General features: G+C 40.0%; 1 protein-coding gene across 2 annotated transcripts in view; it reads right to left on the reverse strand.

The window, feature by feature from the left end:
- The window catches only part of LOC126707346 (transcription initiation factor TFIID subunit 1), a 44,521-nt gene extending 39,543 nt beyond the window's left edge, over positions 1-4,978 (reverse strand). For both annotated transcript variants that reach the window (XM_050406953.1, XM_050406952.1), the window contains exons 1-3: positions 4,811-4,978; positions 4,099-4,160; positions 3,547-3,653 (exon numbers count right to left, since the gene is read on the reverse strand). In XM_050406953.1, the coding sequence (XP_050262910.1) occupies positions 3,547-3,653; positions 4,099-4,144 (153 nt within the window). In that variant the 5' untranslated portion in view covers positions 4,145-4,160; positions 4,811-4,978. The remainder of the gene's footprint in view (positions 1-3,546; positions 3,654-4,098; positions 4,161-4,810) is intronic.
- Between the last annotated feature and the right edge of the window lie 14,218 nt (positions 4,979-19,196).

Here is a 19,196-nt window from a genome sequence, read left to right on the forward strand (position 1 = left end):
GTAAAAAAAACTGAGCCACATTCTCTCCTTGATTCTTGCACATAAAGTACCAATCCATTCCAAATGCTCTACCAAGGAAAAGTCTTCCTTTCTCCACTCAATACCTTGTAGTAGCACTACACTTGAATCCTTTAGATTTGAAACTTGCAGGGATCCAAACCAGATTATTTGTCAACCATTACATAACTACAAAGCATATCTGTCATCCAACAATCAATCCACTAAAAGCTAATGATCATGTGAATTGGAATTTTCTTATGTATCTGCTTAGGAGGTTAGGCTTCTCAGAAAAATGGAGGGTGGATTATGCGGTATATATCAACTGTCAAATTTTCTATTTTGATCAATGGTACTCCGGTTTGGAAGCACTAGGGGTGTTCGTCAAGGCGACCCATTATCTCTACTCCTTTTTTATATTGTCATGGAGGCTTTGAATCGTATGTTGGATGTGGCTGCTATTTTGGGACAGTTTTCGGGCTTCTTAGTAGGTAGTTCAGCTGGTACGCTGCTAACGGTATCTCATCTCTTATTTGCAAATGATACACTTATTTTTTGTGATGCTAACTCACATCATTTAGCTGCTTTGCATGGGATTCTTGCCAAATTTGAAGTGGTGTCAAGGTTAAAAATTAACTTGTTAAAGTCAAAATTGGTACCAATTGGTAACGTGCCTAATATGGAGGAATTAGTGGAGATTTTGGGTTGTAAGTAGTCTTCACTTCCTTTGAAATACTTGGGCCTTCTATTGGGTGCTACCCATAAAGAGGAGACAATTTGGAACCCAGTTTTGGAGAAGATTGAGCAGCGTCTAGCTGGGTGGAAGAGTTGTATTTATCTAAGGGGCGCAAAGTAACTATTATTAAGAGTACTCTCTCCAGTTTACCTACTTATTTCCTGTCTCCCCTTCCTGTTCTAGTAAAAGTGGCTAATAGTATGGAGAAAATACAAAGATACTTTCTTTGGAGTGGTACTAATGCTCCTAAGATACCTCTAGTGGAATAGTCTAAGGTTTGTATGCCAATGCAGAATGGAGATTTAGGGATTCGGTGGCTGAGAAGATTTAATTCTACTTTATTAGGCAAAGGATTGTAGAGATATGGAACAGAGAGAGATGCCCTTTGGAGGAAGGTCATTGAGGCGAAATATGGGATGAAGGGGGTGGTTGGTGTACCAAACTGGTGTCGGGGACCTGTGGTGTTAGTGTGTGGAAATCCATTAGAAGTGGTTGGTTGGACTTTTCTAAATTTCTTCGGTTTGATGTGGGTGATGGTACTAGGGTAAAGTTCTGGGAGGATGTATGGTGTAGGAATTGTTCTCTTAAGGAAGCATTTCCTAATTTGAATAGTATTAGTTGGACAAGGGAGTCTTCTGTATCGAAGGTTATGCACTTCTCTAATGGGAGACTACATTGGGACATTCAGTTCTATCATCCACCATAGGATTGGGAGTCAAAATCGTTGGATCTATTTTGGGATGTGATTTATTCCACGAAGGTGCGGGGTGCTAACAAACTTTGCTAGAAGCCAGCAATGAGTAGAGGTTTTGAGGTTCGAGTTTCTATCACTCTTTATGTCCTCCTTTTGTCATTGATTTTCCTTGGAAAATGGTGTGGCAATCAAAGGTTCCTCCTAGAGTAGTGTTTTTTTCTTGGAATGTTGCCTTAAGTAAGATCTTAACTTCGGATAATCTTTGGAAGAGGCATATTGCAGTACTAGGGTAGTGCTTTATGTGTAAAAGGTGTGGGGAATCAGTGGATCACCTTCTTCTTCATTGTCCTATAACATATGAGTTTGTGGTCTATGGTATTTTGTTTGTTTAGTATACATTAGGTTATGCCGTATAAAGTTAGTGAGTTGTTAGCTTCTAGGCAGGGCAAGTTTGGTAGACATCAAAATATAGAGTTATGGAGGTTTGTGCCGCATTGTTTGTTTTGGTGCTTATGGCGGAAGCGGAATGCTAGATGCTTTAAGGATTGTGAATGGTTTATTCTTAACATTAAGTCTTTCTTTTTCCGTATTGGAGTTTAGTTTTGCCTTCTTATTCTTGTTTTTCTCTCTCCGATCTTATTGATCGTTGTAATTTGCGTTCTTGATCGTTGTAATCTGGGTTCTTGAGTTGTGCCACTATAGTACACTTCCAATGTACTTGGTTTTATTAATAAAATTCTTACGTTACTTTTGGAGACTTCCTACCCTTCTATGTGGTTATGTGGGATAGAAGGGACACCCTAGTAGACAGGAAGTGTACAAGGGTCAAAGAAATCAAGTACAAAAATTGCAAAAATCTAGAAAATCAAGAAAGGAAGAGTAAGATTGGTTTCGCAAAGCAGATAGCCAATCGACTAAGGTTTTAAAGAAAAATAACTTGAGGTCTAAAATGGATCTCTCATTATCTTCAAAGAACCTACTATTTCTTTCCCTCCAAAGACACCACATGCGACAATGGAGAACGATTATCCATATATGATCGTTCCGATAAAGACCAAACCACCCTTGCCAACAAGCTAGGAGCCCAAAAAACAAGAATGTCAATGTTCGAGTACAATGAAACACACATATAAAGTCAATGAAACGCACATATAAAGTCAATCTAGAATGTTTCAAACAGGACCAAGACTTAAAAAACTAAGCCCTGATCTGACTAGTAAAAAAAACCAAAGCCCATACGTAAAAGCCCAATAACCAAATAAGACTAGCATGCTATGAAAATAAAGCCCATAGCAGACAATTATAGCCCATGTCTAGCAACCAGGGAAATTACTAAAATACCCTTCGCTCACAAACTAAGTAAAACTGAAATTAGAATATCATACAAATTACAATATTAACATTTTGAGAATCTACATAAACAGCTCTCTCCAGGCCAAAAGGGGCTTCTTAGATGTCATGCCACCCACGGTTTTAGTGTTTAGCTTCCAAAGAGAGTATTTCTTCCCTATCCATGCAACTACTGTGGTATGACCAAAAATGATACTGGAATATTGAAAGCTTTTTTTTTTTTTTTCTTTTTTGATAGGTAATAGAAGATTTATTGAAAAAGTACATCACGTTCACAGTGATGAATGCAATGTACTTGAAGCAAATACATATAACTCAAGAAGTAAAGCTAACAGATTGTAGAAAATCATAAATGGAAATACACTGCATAAAAACCCAGATAGGAGCCCACTGAAACAAAGTACCAAATAGTAGAGACTTTAAGAGATCTAAAGGTCTCTCATTATCTTCAAAGGTACAGTTTTTTTTTTATGAAAGGCAAGAGTGTTGCTTCTTCTTCTTATCTTGTCTAACCCGCGATCAACCTACAAATCCCAACTCTTTCGTCTAGAATTCTATGCCCTAAAACCACAAGTTTCAAACCCCAAAGCCCTTAACATGGTTAATTCTAGGCAGGTTTACAAATGTGTTCTACATCATAGGTATATTCATCATCCATATGTGTATATCCAAAGTAATTCAGCATGGATATACACATCATTTTTGTTTGTTTGTTTTTTATAGTAATAACTATAAACTATATATTACATCATGGGAAGAATAAGAATACCTCATCAAGGTAATCAACATCAAGATCGCCAGAATTATCAACGTTTCCAAACATGAACCCCAAAAACCGATTACCCCCACCACCCTCCTCGTATTCTTCCTCATCATCTGCCAAATTGTAATTCAAAACAATATTATATGAGAAGTACATAAAACTAAAATTCTTATTTACATGACAAGTGAACACAAAAACAATACTAAGTAAAAATTATAAACGCAATGCATGCATTATATCTATAGGCATCATATACATTAGGCAGACTTCAAATGCCATGATAAAAATTCTAGCACCTCTTGACAACAACAAGAAATATAATAAAACTGATGCACAGAGGAAAGATACGGAAAAATAACTATAATTGGCAATGGCAAGCCACTTTTGCACATAAGTATGCCTGTTCTAATTTCTTAGGCACTTTTTCTTCGCCTCCAAGCCTTATAATTTATATCACCGACAATAGCATAGTGTTATACTGTTATTTGTCATAATATAATGAAGTTACAACTAATGACTAAAATTGTAGTTTATTTGTGAGTTAAGCAACAAACTAACCTTCATCCCTTCCTTCTTGGGAAGGGCTACCCGACTCATAACCCATCGTGTATTGTACAGCCCTGCATTAGAGTCAGTGACAAGAATTCGGACATATAAGTATACTTGAAAAAAAGAAAATTCAACGAAGAAACACAAAGAAAAGTTGCATAGTATAGAGTAGCAAAAACATAGAATTCAAAATTATGATTCCAGCATTTTGAGAAACTAACCAAGCAAGAAGAATTTCGCCGGCCCAGATTTTCAGTCAAAATTCAGAATTTATTAAATAAAAATTAACCCTTAACCCTTAAAATCAGCATGTAAGAGATAAAGAGACAGAGAGAGATATATATTTTTCATGTTAGAATCCCCAATTAAAGTAGCACATGATGAAAAGATTGAAAAGAAGATCCCAAATCGGTTGAATACGAACCCTAGTCGATGAAAATAGTAAGAATCGTATGAATTAAAAAAAAAAAAACCAAAAAAAAAAAAAAAAGAGAAAGAAAACCAACTAAATTGTTGAAGCAGAAGAAATAGAATAATCGAAAACACACACAAAACTTAGCTTGGTTTTGAAAGCAGTCCACCATGAATTAAGAATTTCAAACTTGGTTATTCTACTTGTTGTTTTAGCAGAACAGAAAAGAGAGATTTTAGAGAGAGAGAGAGAGAGAGAGAAGGGCGGTTGTGATTGGTGAGGAATAGGATAATAGAGTGAGGTACTTACTTGAGGGTTGGAGGTTGTGATATGGCGGAATACGGTGGCCTCACGCGGCGGAGAAGCAGTCGCGGCGTCGATAGCAGACGAGAGAGAGAGAGAGAGCGAGAGCGAGCGAGCGAGCTAGAGAGAGAGAGGAGAAATGAAGAGAAGAAAGGGAGTCGGGTTAAGCTATGGGTATTTTAGTCATTATAGAAAGTTGGTGGGGGTATTTTGGTAGCTAGGTATTATCGGGATTCGGGTTATAGGAAAAACTGCCGTCCCAAAACCTCAGTTTTTAGTCCAAACTCCTCTTATTCTTCTTTTTCGGTTTTACCTTCTTTTTTTTTTTCCTTCTTTTTTTTCTTAAGAAGGAAAATAAAAAATAAAAACTTTAGAGTTTTTTATCTCAAGTTTAACCTTTTTCAATTTGAAAGTCTCTAAAAACATTTTATTTAAACCTTCTATTACAGTTTTGGGTTAAATCATTCAACTGATCTTCTAAAAAAAATCACATGATTGATTGATTGATTTAAATTAAAATTTTCGAATACTAAGGTTTAAATGAAACTTACACGAAACTTTCAGGTTGACTGAATGTGAGGGGTCCAATTTGCTAAAATGAATAATAGATATATCCAATACTAAGGTAATTCACCTTTTTAAAAATTATTAATGATAAAATTGAGTGTGAATGCCAAGAAAATCTTACTCTTTTACTTTAAATATTAATAATTTAATAAATTTTACTACATAATCTTTACAAACTCTATCCTATTTTCACTATAAAAAATAAAGTGAAATGCTGTTGAATTTTCATTGCAAAAGTTTGGCAATGATCATGTTATGTGTTGTGAAACTCCTGGTACAAAACTTTGCTAAATTTCTATTATGAAAATAATGTGAAATACTATCAAATTTTCATCATAGAAATCTAATAGGGCTTCGAGTCAATTAGCGAAGAATATGTAAAGGCCACAAGTCATTTTCAAAACAATTTCAAAAACCCTAAAAACATTTTGTCCCAAATTTCATGACTCATAGACATAATTTTTTACTCTAGTTTAGATTAGGGACACGGGACTTTCTTTTTTGACAAATAACATAAAAACTTCATTAAAACTCCGCCCAGTACATAGGGAATGTACGAAAAAGGCAAAAACATCAAGAAACCAAAGTACAATGATCAATCAACATAGGAAGGGAAAAAAAAAAAAAAAAAAAAAAGGTAAAACAAAACACCATTCGAGAAGAGTAAAAAAGAAAAAAGACTTAAACTCAAGAATGGACCGTTCGCGACCCTCAAAGCTTCTAGTGTTCCATTCCCGCTAGATACACCACATCAAGCAGTGCGGCACAAACCTCCAAATAACTATATTACGATGCCGCCTAAAATTGCATGACCAACAATCCAACAAATCCACTACCGTTTGTAGCATCACCCAACAAACACCAAACAAGCAAAAGATCATACTCCACATCTCAAATGCTATAGGGCAGTGAAGGAGGAGATGATCTACAGATTCCCCACACCTTTTGCACTTAAAACACCACTCAAGAACAACAAGATGCCTCTTCCGAAGATTATCTATAGTTAGAATCTTGCCTAAAGCCGCTGTCCAAGAGAAGAATGCTACCCAAGGAGGAACCTTCGATTGCCATACCATTTTCCAAGGGAAAGAAATGACTCTAGAAGGGGATAGAGACTGATAATACCCACTCACCTTGAGCCCTCAACTGCTAGCTGGCTTCCAACAAAATTTGTCAAAACCAACACCCCACACCTTAGTGGAATAGATCAAAACCAAAAACGAATCCAAAGAATGAGACTCTTGATCATTCACTAAACGACGAAACTGCAAGTCCTAAGAAATTCTCCCATTTGCACAACTCATAACCTTAGAGACCGAAGCATCCCTTGACCTACTAATATTATATAAATTTGGAAACGCCTCCTTAAGTGGACGATCCCTACACCACACATCATCCCAAAACTTCACACGAGTACCATCACCCACATCATACCGAAAGAACTTGGAAAAATTCAACCAGCCACTTCTAATGAACTTCCACAGACAAACACCATATGCCCCAGACACATATTTTGTGCACCAACCACCCCACTCATTCCTATACTTCGCCCCAATGACCCTTCTCCAAAGGGCATTGTAGGGGCAATTTTTGGGGCCCAGGCCCAACAAGTAAGTGGTTCTGGCCCAAAAAACTCTAGACAATGAATTTGTAGAGAGCGGGTTACAGAACTAGGGCTGGATGAAGTGAACGTTAATTAGTTGTATGCCATGCAACAATCTGAACGTAAGAATATTTCATTTATGTCCACAGGATACCGGTCCGAGGAGACGTATGAGTGCACCTCTTGCTCTGATTAAAGACTACAGAATTCTTTAATCTCTCTCTCTCTTTTTTCCCTCTAAATTTTCCGATCCTTTTTTCATGGGGATTTCCTTCTCTTATATAGCCTCCTTAGATTGATAAGAACCTTACACTTGTTAACCATCTGGACCCTCACTTGAGTGTCTGTCCCATCGGACATCCACCTTATCTTTCTATGAGTTGCATTGGCCAATGTAACACTGTTCACCTGTCTTCCCTACATTAATGCGGCTAGGAAAGTAGCTTCCTTGCATTTAATGCAGCAGTTGTGGCTGCCCCCTGGATGCCTTATCTTTTCTTCCTCCTTCCTGCTTTTTGGGACTTATCCTTATTACCAATATTTGTTTGGAATGACTCCTTATTATGGATAGGGTGCACGTTGGGCTTGTATTTGGCGCATCCGAGGAGACACTCCTCCTCGGACGTCTCCTTTAAATAAGTTTGGACTTATTAGGGTTGGGCTAACATTTGTTTTGGCGGCTCATTTCTCCCTTTGGTCGTAGTTGGACTTTGTATAGGGCCCAAGGCCCATTGTTTGACTTGGGAATTTTACCCTTACAGGCATCATTCTCCAAACCATAACGCCACAACCATTTAGCTAATAAGGCAAAATTAAACCTTCTCAAACACCTAATGCCTAACCCTCCATTCTTCACTAGGCTACAAATCTTAGACCAATTTATTAAATGAATTTTACAATCGTCTCCAATACTAGTCCAAAGAAAATCTCTTTGTAAATCCTCCATCCTCTTGGCCACCTTAACTGGAAAAGGGAAAAGCAAAAGAAAATATGTAGCTAAGCTAGAAAGAGTACTCTTAATAAAGGTAACCTTACCCCCCTTAGATAAATATAACCTCTTCCATCCAGCTAGCCTTTGCTCCATCTTCTCCAAAATAGGATTCCAAATTGTCTTATCTTTAAAAGTAGCACCCAACGGAAGACCTAAATATTTCAGCAGAAGAGCAAACTCCCTATAGCCTAAAATCTCCATTAACTCATGTAGATCAGGCACATCCCCAACTGGAACCAATTCAGACTTTCCTATTGAATGTTGTCAGCATCATAGAAAACAAGAGTATCATCCACAAACAGTAAATGGGGCATCGTCATCAAGGAACTAGTTGTGTTCCAAACTGTAAAGCCCAAAAACTGTCCTGCTACATTAGCTGCAACCAACATACGGCTCAAGGCCTCCATGACAATATCAAGGAGAAAATGGGATAAAGGATCACATTGCCGAAGACCTCTAGAACTCCCAGAAAAGTCAGAAGGGTAACCATTGATCAAAATGAAGAATTTAACAGATGATATACAACACCTAATCCACCTTCTCCGCTTATCGAAAAAACCACACTGTTGTAACAGAAACAAGAGAAACTCCCAATTCACATGGTTGTACGTTTTCTCAATATCTAGTTTGCAAAACACCCCCGGAACCCCTGCCTTCAATCGACTGTCTATACACTCAGAAGCAATAAGGACAGAATCTAGAATCTGTCTACCTTTCACAAAGGCATTCTAAGATTCAGAAATAAGACCATGAACCACCCTTCGCATACGATTGGCTAACACCTTAGCAATAATCTTGTACAACCCTCCTACCAAACTAATAGGCCGAAAGTCTTTGACATCCACTGCATCAATTTTCATAAGCATGAGAGTAAGAAATGTAGCATTAAAGCTCTTTTCAAACACAGCGCGGGCATGAAAAACATGAAACACATTCATAATATCTGTTTTCTCCATGCTCCAACAGGACTGAAAAAAAGCCATTGTAAAACCATCCGAACCTGACGCTTTATCACCATTGAAATCATGTACCACACCAAATACTTCATCCTCATCAAAAGGTTTGTCCAACCAAAAGGCATCTTCCTTAGAAATTCTAGAGAAAGCAACGTCATCCAAAAGAGGTCTGTAGGCCTCAATCTTCGAGTATGACTGCCTATAGAACTGAGTAATGCACCCCTCAATGAGCCCCTAATCCGTAGATATCTCTCCATCCACCATAAGCCTATCGATAGTATTGCATCTTCTATGAGAATTTGCAATACGATGAAAAAATTTTGTGTTCCTATCTCCCTGTTTAAGAAAAAAAGCCCTAGATTTCTGCCTCTAGCAGATTTCTTCCAACAAAGTTGTTTTCTCTAACTCTCCACGAATTCGATCCTTTTCCCTACTTTCCTCCACTGTAAGAACATGATCATCCTCGATAACTTCCAATTCATTAAAATCCTTCCACAAATTCTGCACCCTAAGACCTATATCACCGAACTCCTCCACATTCCATCTCTTCAAATCCAATTTCAACATCTTTAGTTTGTTAGCCAAAGAAAAACTTGGAGTTCCTTGGAAAAGATAGGACTCCCACCATGAACTTACCCTTTTCCAAAAAGCCCTCATCCTTTAACCACATGTTCTCAAACCTAAAATGTTTTTTTCCTCTATGTAAATTTCCACCCTCAAGAAGGATTGGGAAATGATCCGAAAGCAACCTAGAAAGAAGCTGTTGATAGACAGATAGAAAATTCTCCTCCCAATCTGCTGACAAAAGAAACTTATCCAATCTAGATCTAGAAGCAACCTCTCTAGAATTAGACCAAGTGAAATTCCCCCCAACCAAAGGCAGATCAACAAGGCTTTGCTTGGAAATAAAAGCTGAAAACCGACGCATAACTGTAGTGAAATACTTAGAACAAGAGCGTTTAGAAGGAAACTGCACCACATTAAAATCACCTCCATTCCTAACGTCTTAAAACATGAAATCTAAATAGGCTCTCTCGCGTGAAAATGCTCTCTCACGTGAAACCTCGCTCTTTCTCCCCGGAAGAAGAAGCCGAACTTGCCAGAAGTAACAAGAAGGTAAAGGAATCACACTCAACTCGCTCCGTGGAGGATGAACCTCCTGGTTTCGAGAAAATCTCCAAACACCCAAAGCTCTCCTTCAAGGAGAAACTTGTTGGGGAAATTCCTGGGGCTTTCACCCAGGCTTTCAATTTCACTGGGCAAATGGAATACGATTCAGAGTCAGACGATGATGTCTCGGAGTTAAGCGAGGGTATTGCGGCTGTTAAGTTATCTCGTGAAGACAAGATTCGCATCAGGGAGCCCTGGGCGAAAGCCCTGATTGTGAAAGTCTATGGAAAATATGTAGGATATCACTACATTCAAGCCAAGCTCCAATCCATGTGGAAACCAGTGGGAAGATTAGACTGCATCGATCTTGGTAAAGAATTTTTCCTTACTAGATTTTATGCTAAGGAAGACTATGACTTGGTGCTGCAGAAGGGCCCTTGGTTCGTCGGCGAAAACTTCCTGTCTATCAGACCGTGGGAACCAAATTTTAGACCCTCTTCAGCGAATGTTTCATCCATAGCGGTGTGGGTTCGTTTAAATGAACTCCCCATAGAATACTATGAATCGCATATCCTGAAGCATATTGGTTCATCCATCGGAAATGTACTCCGGGTTGACACTTATACTACGGTGGAAGCAAGGGGGAGATACGCGAGACTTTGTGTGCAAATAGACATTAACAAGCCACTGGTCTCTACAGTCCTGATTAGACTTAGAGCAACCCGTCCTCTACGAAGGCATTAGCAGGCTGTGCTTCTCGTGTGGGCGTGTCGGACACCGGAAAGAATCATGTCCGTACACAATTTGATCCCCCTCTTCTCCGGCAAAGGAAGACACCAATCCTAGTCCGATTATAGAGGACGATACATGCAATGTGCATGCCACTAGGCCCACTAGGCAGAAACAAGCAGACGTTGGTATAGTACAGGAGGACAATTACGGACCTTGGCTAGTAGTGACACGCAGGAAAAACAGTAAAAACATGCATAAGGCTGGCCCCACAAAACGTTCCCACTCTCCTGAGGAAGTTAGTAGTGGAGCAGGACCTTCAGGACACTTACCACCTAATGTAACGTCAGCAAAAGAAAATTCCTCAGTGCATTTTAATGCACCACGCGCTCCAGCGGGTGACTCTAATCCTTTCCAATTCGAATTGGGCCATCAGTTGGAAAACAAGCTAGGTAACATCAAGAACGGGCCATTGACAAATCCCATAACTTCGGGTAGCAAAAAGCTAGGCCCAAAGAAAGGCCCAGCAGGAACTAACTCAGGAAAGCATGTATCCAAGTCAGCGAGCATGAAACATCCTTCAAAGGGTAAACCTGACATTTCACGAGCTAGGGCCAACTCCAAGTCCAAACCTTGCGTCGTGGGAGATTGCTCCAATTCTTCTTATGGCTCCTTCAGCTCAACTTCTCCTTGGCAGAATCCTTCGTTTGGTTCTGTCACTCTTTTGAGGAATGATTCCAAGACGCTTCCTCATGGTCAATTCCATTTTTCAAGCCAATCTCTAGCCACGATGGGTTGTGAATCAGGATGGGATGACAATGGAGATGCCAGAGCTAGCCATGGCGGAAATTAGGGTCAACCCGACTCAAACCACGGGAGGAGCAAGGACGAAGTTGATGTCCCTGGCATATCCAACAACAGTCTTCCTCCTCCGTGTGATAAGGAGAGCAAAGGAGATGGGCCTGGTGACAATGTCGAGAAAGGGTTAATTCCGGGAGATGTTGAAGATGATGGAATGGAGTTTGATGGAGGAGGCAAAGCTCCTACCTCAGTATGATGAGTTTTCTGCTCCTTTCCAAAAATTAATAATGAACATTATTATCTGGAACTGCAGGGGCGCTCTGAAGCCCAATTTTCAAGATCATGTGAGGGAATTAGTTCAGTATCACAATCCGGTAATCTTTGTGGTAATGGAGACACGTATTGGTGGGGACCGTGCGAAGGAGATTATAGATAGGCTTCCATTTGACAGAGCTATCTGCACTGACACCATTGGCTATTCTGGGGGGCTCTGGTTGCTGTGGCATTCAGATAGAGTGGAGGTGTCTTTCTTATCTAAAACGGAGCAAGAAATCCATGTCTCAGTTAAGGTGCGTTCTCTTAACCTTACCTGGTTATTTTCTGCAATTTATGCTAGCCCCAGACTGGTTGAAAGGCGTATATTGTGGAATAATCTCTCTATTGTGGCCGAGCTTCAGAACCTACCATGGGTTATGGCCAGGGATTTTAACGAACCCCTTGAGGATAGTGATAAACTTGGGGGAAGGGCAGTAAGTATTAACCGCTCTTTGGAGTTTAAGGAGTATCTTGATAGGTGTAATATGATCGATTTGGGTTTTTCGGGGCCCCGATATACTTGGACAAATAAGAGAGATTTGACGGCCTTAATCCAGGAAAGGATTGATAGGCTCTTTGTAAATCCAGACTGGTGTTCTATTTTCCCGGATGTGAGAGTTTCACATTTAACTCTGTGCCATTCCGACCATTGTCCAGTGCTGCTTTGTCCAAAGCCTATATCTTTCACTCATCTTCCTTGCCCTTTCAGATTCCAAACTTACTGGCTCTCAGACCCTTCTTTTCCTAGGGTAGTTTCCCAAGCTTGGAACCAAGCTCAATGTCTTCCCGAAGCCATTGACAAATTCGGGAAAGATGTTCAAGTTTGGAAAAAAATCATTTTGGGAACGTCTTTGGAAAAAAGAGAAGACTACTGGCTAGACTTAATGGGATTCAAAAAGCCATGTCGGTAAGGCCATCTACATCTCTTTTAGAGCTGGAAAAGACACTGCTTAAGAGCCTTGACACAATCCTAGAGCAGGAACATGAGATTTAGGCGCTCAAATCTAGAGTGAACTGGATGATCCAGGGGGATAGGAATACTTCATTCTACCACATTTCTACATTGGTTCGAAGGAAAAGGAATTGTATTGAAGCAATAAAAAACCAGCACGGGGATTGGGTGCATGAAGAGAGGGCAGTTATGAATATCATCAGAGAGGGTTTTGCGGGGTTGTTTAGCACCTCTAAGAGCAACTCTCGATGGATCCCTGAGCCTCCCACCCAATGGCAAGCCACTATCCAAGACCCAGAAAGCCACAACCTGAATCTTCCTATCTCGGAGGATGAAGTAAAAGGGGCCCTTTGGTCTATGAAGGCTTTCAAAGCCCCGGGCCCTGATGGCCTACACGCCAGATTCTTTCAACGTTTTTGGCATACTATTAGCAATTCATTGATTGAAGAAGTGAGGAAATGTTTTGCCGAGAAGAACATCCCGGAATATTTGAATCGGACCCTGATGGTTTTGATCCCAAAAATCCATGGGCCGAAAACCCTTGGTAATTACCGCCCAATCAGCCTTTGTAACACAGCTTATAAGGTCATCACAAAAATTATTGTCAACTGGATCAAACCTGTGTTGAGTAGCATTATTTCCCCTTTACAGACTACTTTCGTCCCGGGTAGAAGAGGAACTGATAATGCTATCATTGTCCAAGAGCTCGTTCATACTATTGGCAAGGCCAAGGGTAAAGAGGGGTATATGGCCATCAAAATCGATCTTGAAAAAGCCTATGACAAGTTGGAGTGGGATTTCATTCGAGAAAGGCTCATTTGTGCAAACTTCCCAATGGACCTCATTCAAACCATTATGTGTTGTGTCATAACAGCCACAACCTCCATTTTGTTTAATGGGGGAACTTTAGACCCTCTTACTCCCACTAGAGGAATAAGACAAAGAGACCCACTGTCTCCTTACCTTTTTATTCTTTGCATTGACTTCCTTGGCCAGCTCATTGAAGGAAAGTGTGCAGAGAAGGCTTGGGACCCAGTTAAGTCTTCTAAGAGCGAACCATTCTTTTCTCACCTCTTTTTCGCGGATGACTTGGTGTTATTTGCCAAAGTCAATTCCAAAAATTGCTCTGCCATCAGAAGTGTTTTAGACATTTTCTACTCAAAATCGGGTGAAACTATTAGTGAAGCCAAATCAAAAGTTTATTTCTCCCTTAATGTGGACAGTGATATGAGGGATTCTCTTTGTGAAATTCTAGGCTTCCGCTCTACCAACTCCTTAGGGAAGTATTTGGGCATCCCCATAAGACAACAAGGGTCTTCTCCTCATGATTTCAATTTTATTTTGGATAAAATGAAACAAAAATTGGCTGGTTGGAAATCAAACTTGTTGTCCATGGCTGGTAGGGCAGTGCTGATTCAATCGTCACTCTCAACTATTCCGGCTTATGTCATGCAATGTGTCTCTCTTCCTAGCAAAATCCATAATGGGATTGACAGAATAAGCCGGAACTTCCTTTGGGGATCCACTGAGTCAGTAAGAAAGATGCATTGGGTTGGTTGGAGTAAGATTACCAAACCAAAAGAAGAGGGTGGTTTAGGCTTTCAAACAGCTAAGGGCAGGAACACAGCTCTTCTTGCAAAGCTGAACTGGAGATTCAATTCTAAGAAGGATAGCCTGTGGGCTCAGGTGCTTAGAAAGAAGTACTGCACTCATCAAAGACTGAATTCCAACAATTCCCACAAGCTTCCTTGCTCCCAAGTGTGGAAGGGAATAAAGGTTGGCCAGGAAACGTTCCGAAAAGGAGTAAGGTGGACTCTAGGCCATAACAGTAATCTCAGCCTGTGGTATGACAAATGGTCTTCTTCTTGTCCATTGAGGCTTGCTGTTCAAGGACCACTCTCAGGTGAAGGATGTTTTAAGCCTAACGGGTTGGAATTGGGAGAAGGTGTCTCTAGACATCCCTACTGAAATAAAACTAGAAATCCAAGCTACCCCATCGGCTCTATCTGTTGGAAGTATGGATAAAATGTGTTGGTCTGGAGATCCAAAAGGGAGTTTTGATCTTAAGAGTGCTTATCACCTAGCAGTGGGAAATGAGATCAATAATTTTGATGGGGGTTGGATTTGGCAAGCCAAAACTCTTCCTAGAAGTCAAAACCTGCCTTGATGCTAGAGGTCTATCTATAGACCCCCTTTGTCCGCTCTGCCAAAAACATCCTGAGACTATCATCCACAGCCTTCGCGATTGTGATCTTGTTAAGGAAATCTGGGCTAACTTGGGAGTGCAAGGTACAAGCTCGGGGTTCTATGGTTCTACCCTTAACCTTTGGTTGTCGGAGAATGCCAAAGCAGCTCACACAGTCAGCCAACACAACCTGCCTTGGAAATCAGTTTTTCTCTTTGCCATTTGGACTATATGGAAGAGAAGAAACCTGTTGGTTTTCCAAAGCAAACCTTTAAACTCCAACCTCCATTTAGAGATCCTTCACAAGGTGTTGGAATTCATTCATTGTGTCGTAAATATCCGAGAGGCAACCCACCATATATTGAAACCTGTCAAATGGGAAAAGTCAGCCATAGGGTGGAGAAAGCTTAATTCAGATGGATCCTCACTTGGAAATCCAGGCAGAGCTGGAGGGGGTGGTCTAATTCGGGATGAGGAAGGGAATTGGGTTCTTGGATACTCAAGGCAGATTGGCATTACCTCAAGCTTTATAGCTGAGCTATGGGCTTTGAGGGACGGTCTTATGATGTGTGTTGATAGAAACTTCCCTGCTGTTGTGGTTGAAATGGATGCCAAAGTTATTATTGAAGTTTTGAATAACCCCAACAACACTAATTTAATTATCTCCTCCATTGTGGATGACTGCAGGAAGCTGGCTTCCAAAATTCCTAGGATTCAATTTGAGCATTGTTATAGAGAAGCTAATAGGAGTGCAGACATGCTAGCAAGGATGGGCGCTAATCAATCCTCTTCTTTTAGTCTTCATTCTAGTCCCCTAGAGGATGTGAAACCTCTGTTAGAATTTGACAATTCTGAGTTGTATTTAAACAGGCGCTGTCCTGTATCTCTGGTAAATTTCTAGTTCAATGCAATTTTCCTGATTACCAAAAAAAAAAAAAAAAATCACCTCCCACACACCAAGGCACATCCCACCAACTACATACTCCAGATAACTCCTCCCAAAAGAAACTTTTGTCTTTATCACCATTGGGTCCATAAAACACCAGTGAAAGCCCAAACAAAATGGTCCACCACATTTTTGAATTTACAAGAGACAGAGAAACGACCCACCGCTTCCTCCACCTTATCCACAACCCTGTTGTCCCACATCAATAAAACCCCACCTGAAGTACCCACAGAGCCTAAGTAGAGCCAATCCACATGCTGACCTCCCCACAAACTACAAATGACCCCTTTATTAATTAACTCCATCTTAGTTTCTTGCAGGCAAACAATATCTGCTTTCCAATTTCGAATCAAATTTCTAACCCGAAGCTACTTATCTTGCTCATTTAGCCCTCTCACATTCCATGAAACAATTCTCAAATTCATTTATGCACTACAACAGCCCATTCCCTACTAGCACACATGTTCCTTTCTGACTCATTCTTGTCACCCCACAAACTCAATAAACTCTTTAATTCATGATGCCCTTTGTGCTAAGCCTTACCCATCTTTCTCTTAAAAGCTACATCAAGCATCCGCTTTTTCCTTCGCGCTTCTAAAGTTAAGAGCAAACATGTAACTTGTTCTTTGAATCCCTCAAGCGAGATCCCAACAGATTTCTGGAAAGCTTTAATTCTATTAGTTACCCACTGTGACAACTTGATGTTATCTACATCTACCTTAGCCCCTATCTCCTCAATTGTAGGAATCTCCATAACCACTGAATTATCCATCGCCAAAGGTGCCACTTCCAGTGGTTCACCTATGTGATCCCAATCTAACAACCCTTCATCAGAGTCCCAAGCCACACCTTCTGACCCAAAATCAGAGACAATAGAACCCCCAACACCATCACACTCAGAATCCCAACTAATAATTTGTCCCTCGTTAAAAGGAGAAACCAAACCTGGATTAGCTACCTCCTCCGATTCAGGCTGACCAGACACAGCTTTAGGAAACCGATAAGCGGAAAGCGGAATGACTATTTTCCTCCCATTCTGAAGTTCGAGCATCCAATCTTTAGAATTACCCCAAGTTTTGCTCAAATCTCCAACAAAATCATTGATTTTAGGACCAAACTCATGTGGCATTTTGGTGAAGATCGATTCTGTATTCTCCGATCCAACTGCATGCTGAGATGACACTACCAACTTGATATACCCCTCTTCCGACTCCACTCCTACCACATCACTCGTTAGATTGCAATTACCCATCTTTTGTGTGCAGAGAGGCGGCTGATTTGATAGCTTGCTTGAGAGCAATAGAGGAAGCCTAAAAGCTGTGTCGCATGCAATGGAAGGAGGAGACAGCAAAGACCCATACCCAAGAACCACTAGATTAGGCACTGAAAGAGAAGTGCCAGCTATTGCCGTGTTCTCACGACCGAGAATCGAAGACCCACATGGCAGAGAAGAAGCCACACACACCTGTACAGTATTGTTGCAAGTGAGGGAGGAGAGCACTTTCGAAGATGCAATCCCAGGAGCCTTAAGGGTGGATTTGGTACTGAAACACTGTGGACCAGACTTAAAAAGCAAAGCTTTATTAGGCCCAGCTTGGGCTTTGGGCTTCCATGCAGCCTGGGGCCTTAGCCCACTTCCTTTAGTCAACACAGTTTTAAAACTATGTGGCTTATCCTCTCCACTAGGCTTAACAGCCACCAAGCCCACCTCATTAACCTTAGAAGATAGCACAATCCAACTCCCTTCTTTCCCACGTTCCACACGCAAGGCAATATCCAAGGTCAGTGTTGTGTTCAAGCTTTTATCCATAGCTCCATTGAAGACCGACGTGACATTCGCCCCAACTTGCTCCTTGTCAGTCCCGGAATTATCTCCCCAAGAAATACACAATTTCAAATTTTGAAAACCTAAAGTAAACTCCTTTCCTTTGTTTCCAAAACCTCCAGGCATCTGCAGGATTTTCTCCGTCATCATCACCGGTTTTATGATGGCACTCTTGTGCTTAACACTGAAATTCTGATTAATCGAATGGATAGTCTTCCTCAAATGCATTCCAAAACCTCTCCAGCCACTCCCCGATTTCCCTTCCGGTATGACAATGGAACCCCTACGATGGCCATTTACGAGCTCAGAGAACAACAGAGTGACCAATCAAATAGACATAAGTTTGGTAATAAAATCAAATAGACATAAGTGACCAATCACACTTTAGAAATCCCAATAATTGTTGTCAACTCTTAAAAATTATGTAAACTACTCACAATTCTCACACACAATGCTTGCATAGGGTTCATAAAACCTTGCACTCATATTTCGAGAAAAGGATGTCATATTGTTCCTTTTCTCGCTCATCGCAATACAAGAGGTCGAACACTGATGGCAGGGTATCAACAATATGTATAGTGTATTTCAAAAAAAAATCTTTATGTTAAAAATAAAAAAATAATTTTTTTTAAAAAAGAGGGGGAAATTTGAAATGATAAAGGGTAACTTACTAATTTCCAATACTTCAGAGGGATATTACCAATATCACTAAAACCGAAACCTCATTTTTCTCTTAATTTCCCAAAAAACAAAATGGATAACTTCTTTGTGATCTAAAAACCCAATTAATTCAAACACCCCAATTGGGGTGTTTTAATAGTCACATACCCTAACATTACTTTAATTGTGGTTGTGGATCCCAAATCCCAAGATCTATATGATTTGAATTAATTGTATTTGGTTTATTGTAAAAGTTTGTCAAAATCTTACTAGAATAAATTGAAGAATAGATTTTCATCCAAACTAACTATAGTTTGCTCTAGCAAAATAACATCACATGTGCAAAACTAATATATTCAATTATTCTTGAGCAAAACAATAATTAAGACATAACATTCACAAGTATTTTGCCTAACATTCGCTAAAGCAAAATTGTCAAGATTTGCAAAATGAGTTTTGATATAAGAATGATTTGTGATCAACCTTTAACCTACTTATCAACCAACATAAACCACTTAAAACTCCATTTTTTTTTTAATATAGAGAAAGGTTACCATACAAACAGCAATATAGAGAGTAGTTTATTTAAGACCTTTTCTCCCCTCCTCGTGTGTGTGGTAAAAACCCCATTTATCCTGATCTGGCTTTTCAGACTTTCCTTTCTTATCTATGTCTAATAGAGGCAGGCAGTGTGGAGTCTCGCTTGCTTTCTGGGTTCCCCTTTAGTATTCTTAAAAAAAAAAAAAAAAAAA

This window comes from Quercus robur, chromosome 11 (assembly GCF_932294415.1).
Source record: "Quercus robur chromosome 11, dhQueRobu3.1, whole genome shotgun sequence".
In the NCBI taxonomy this organism is placed as follows: Eukaryota; Viridiplantae; Streptophyta; class Magnoliopsida; order Fagales; family Fagaceae; genus Quercus; species Quercus robur.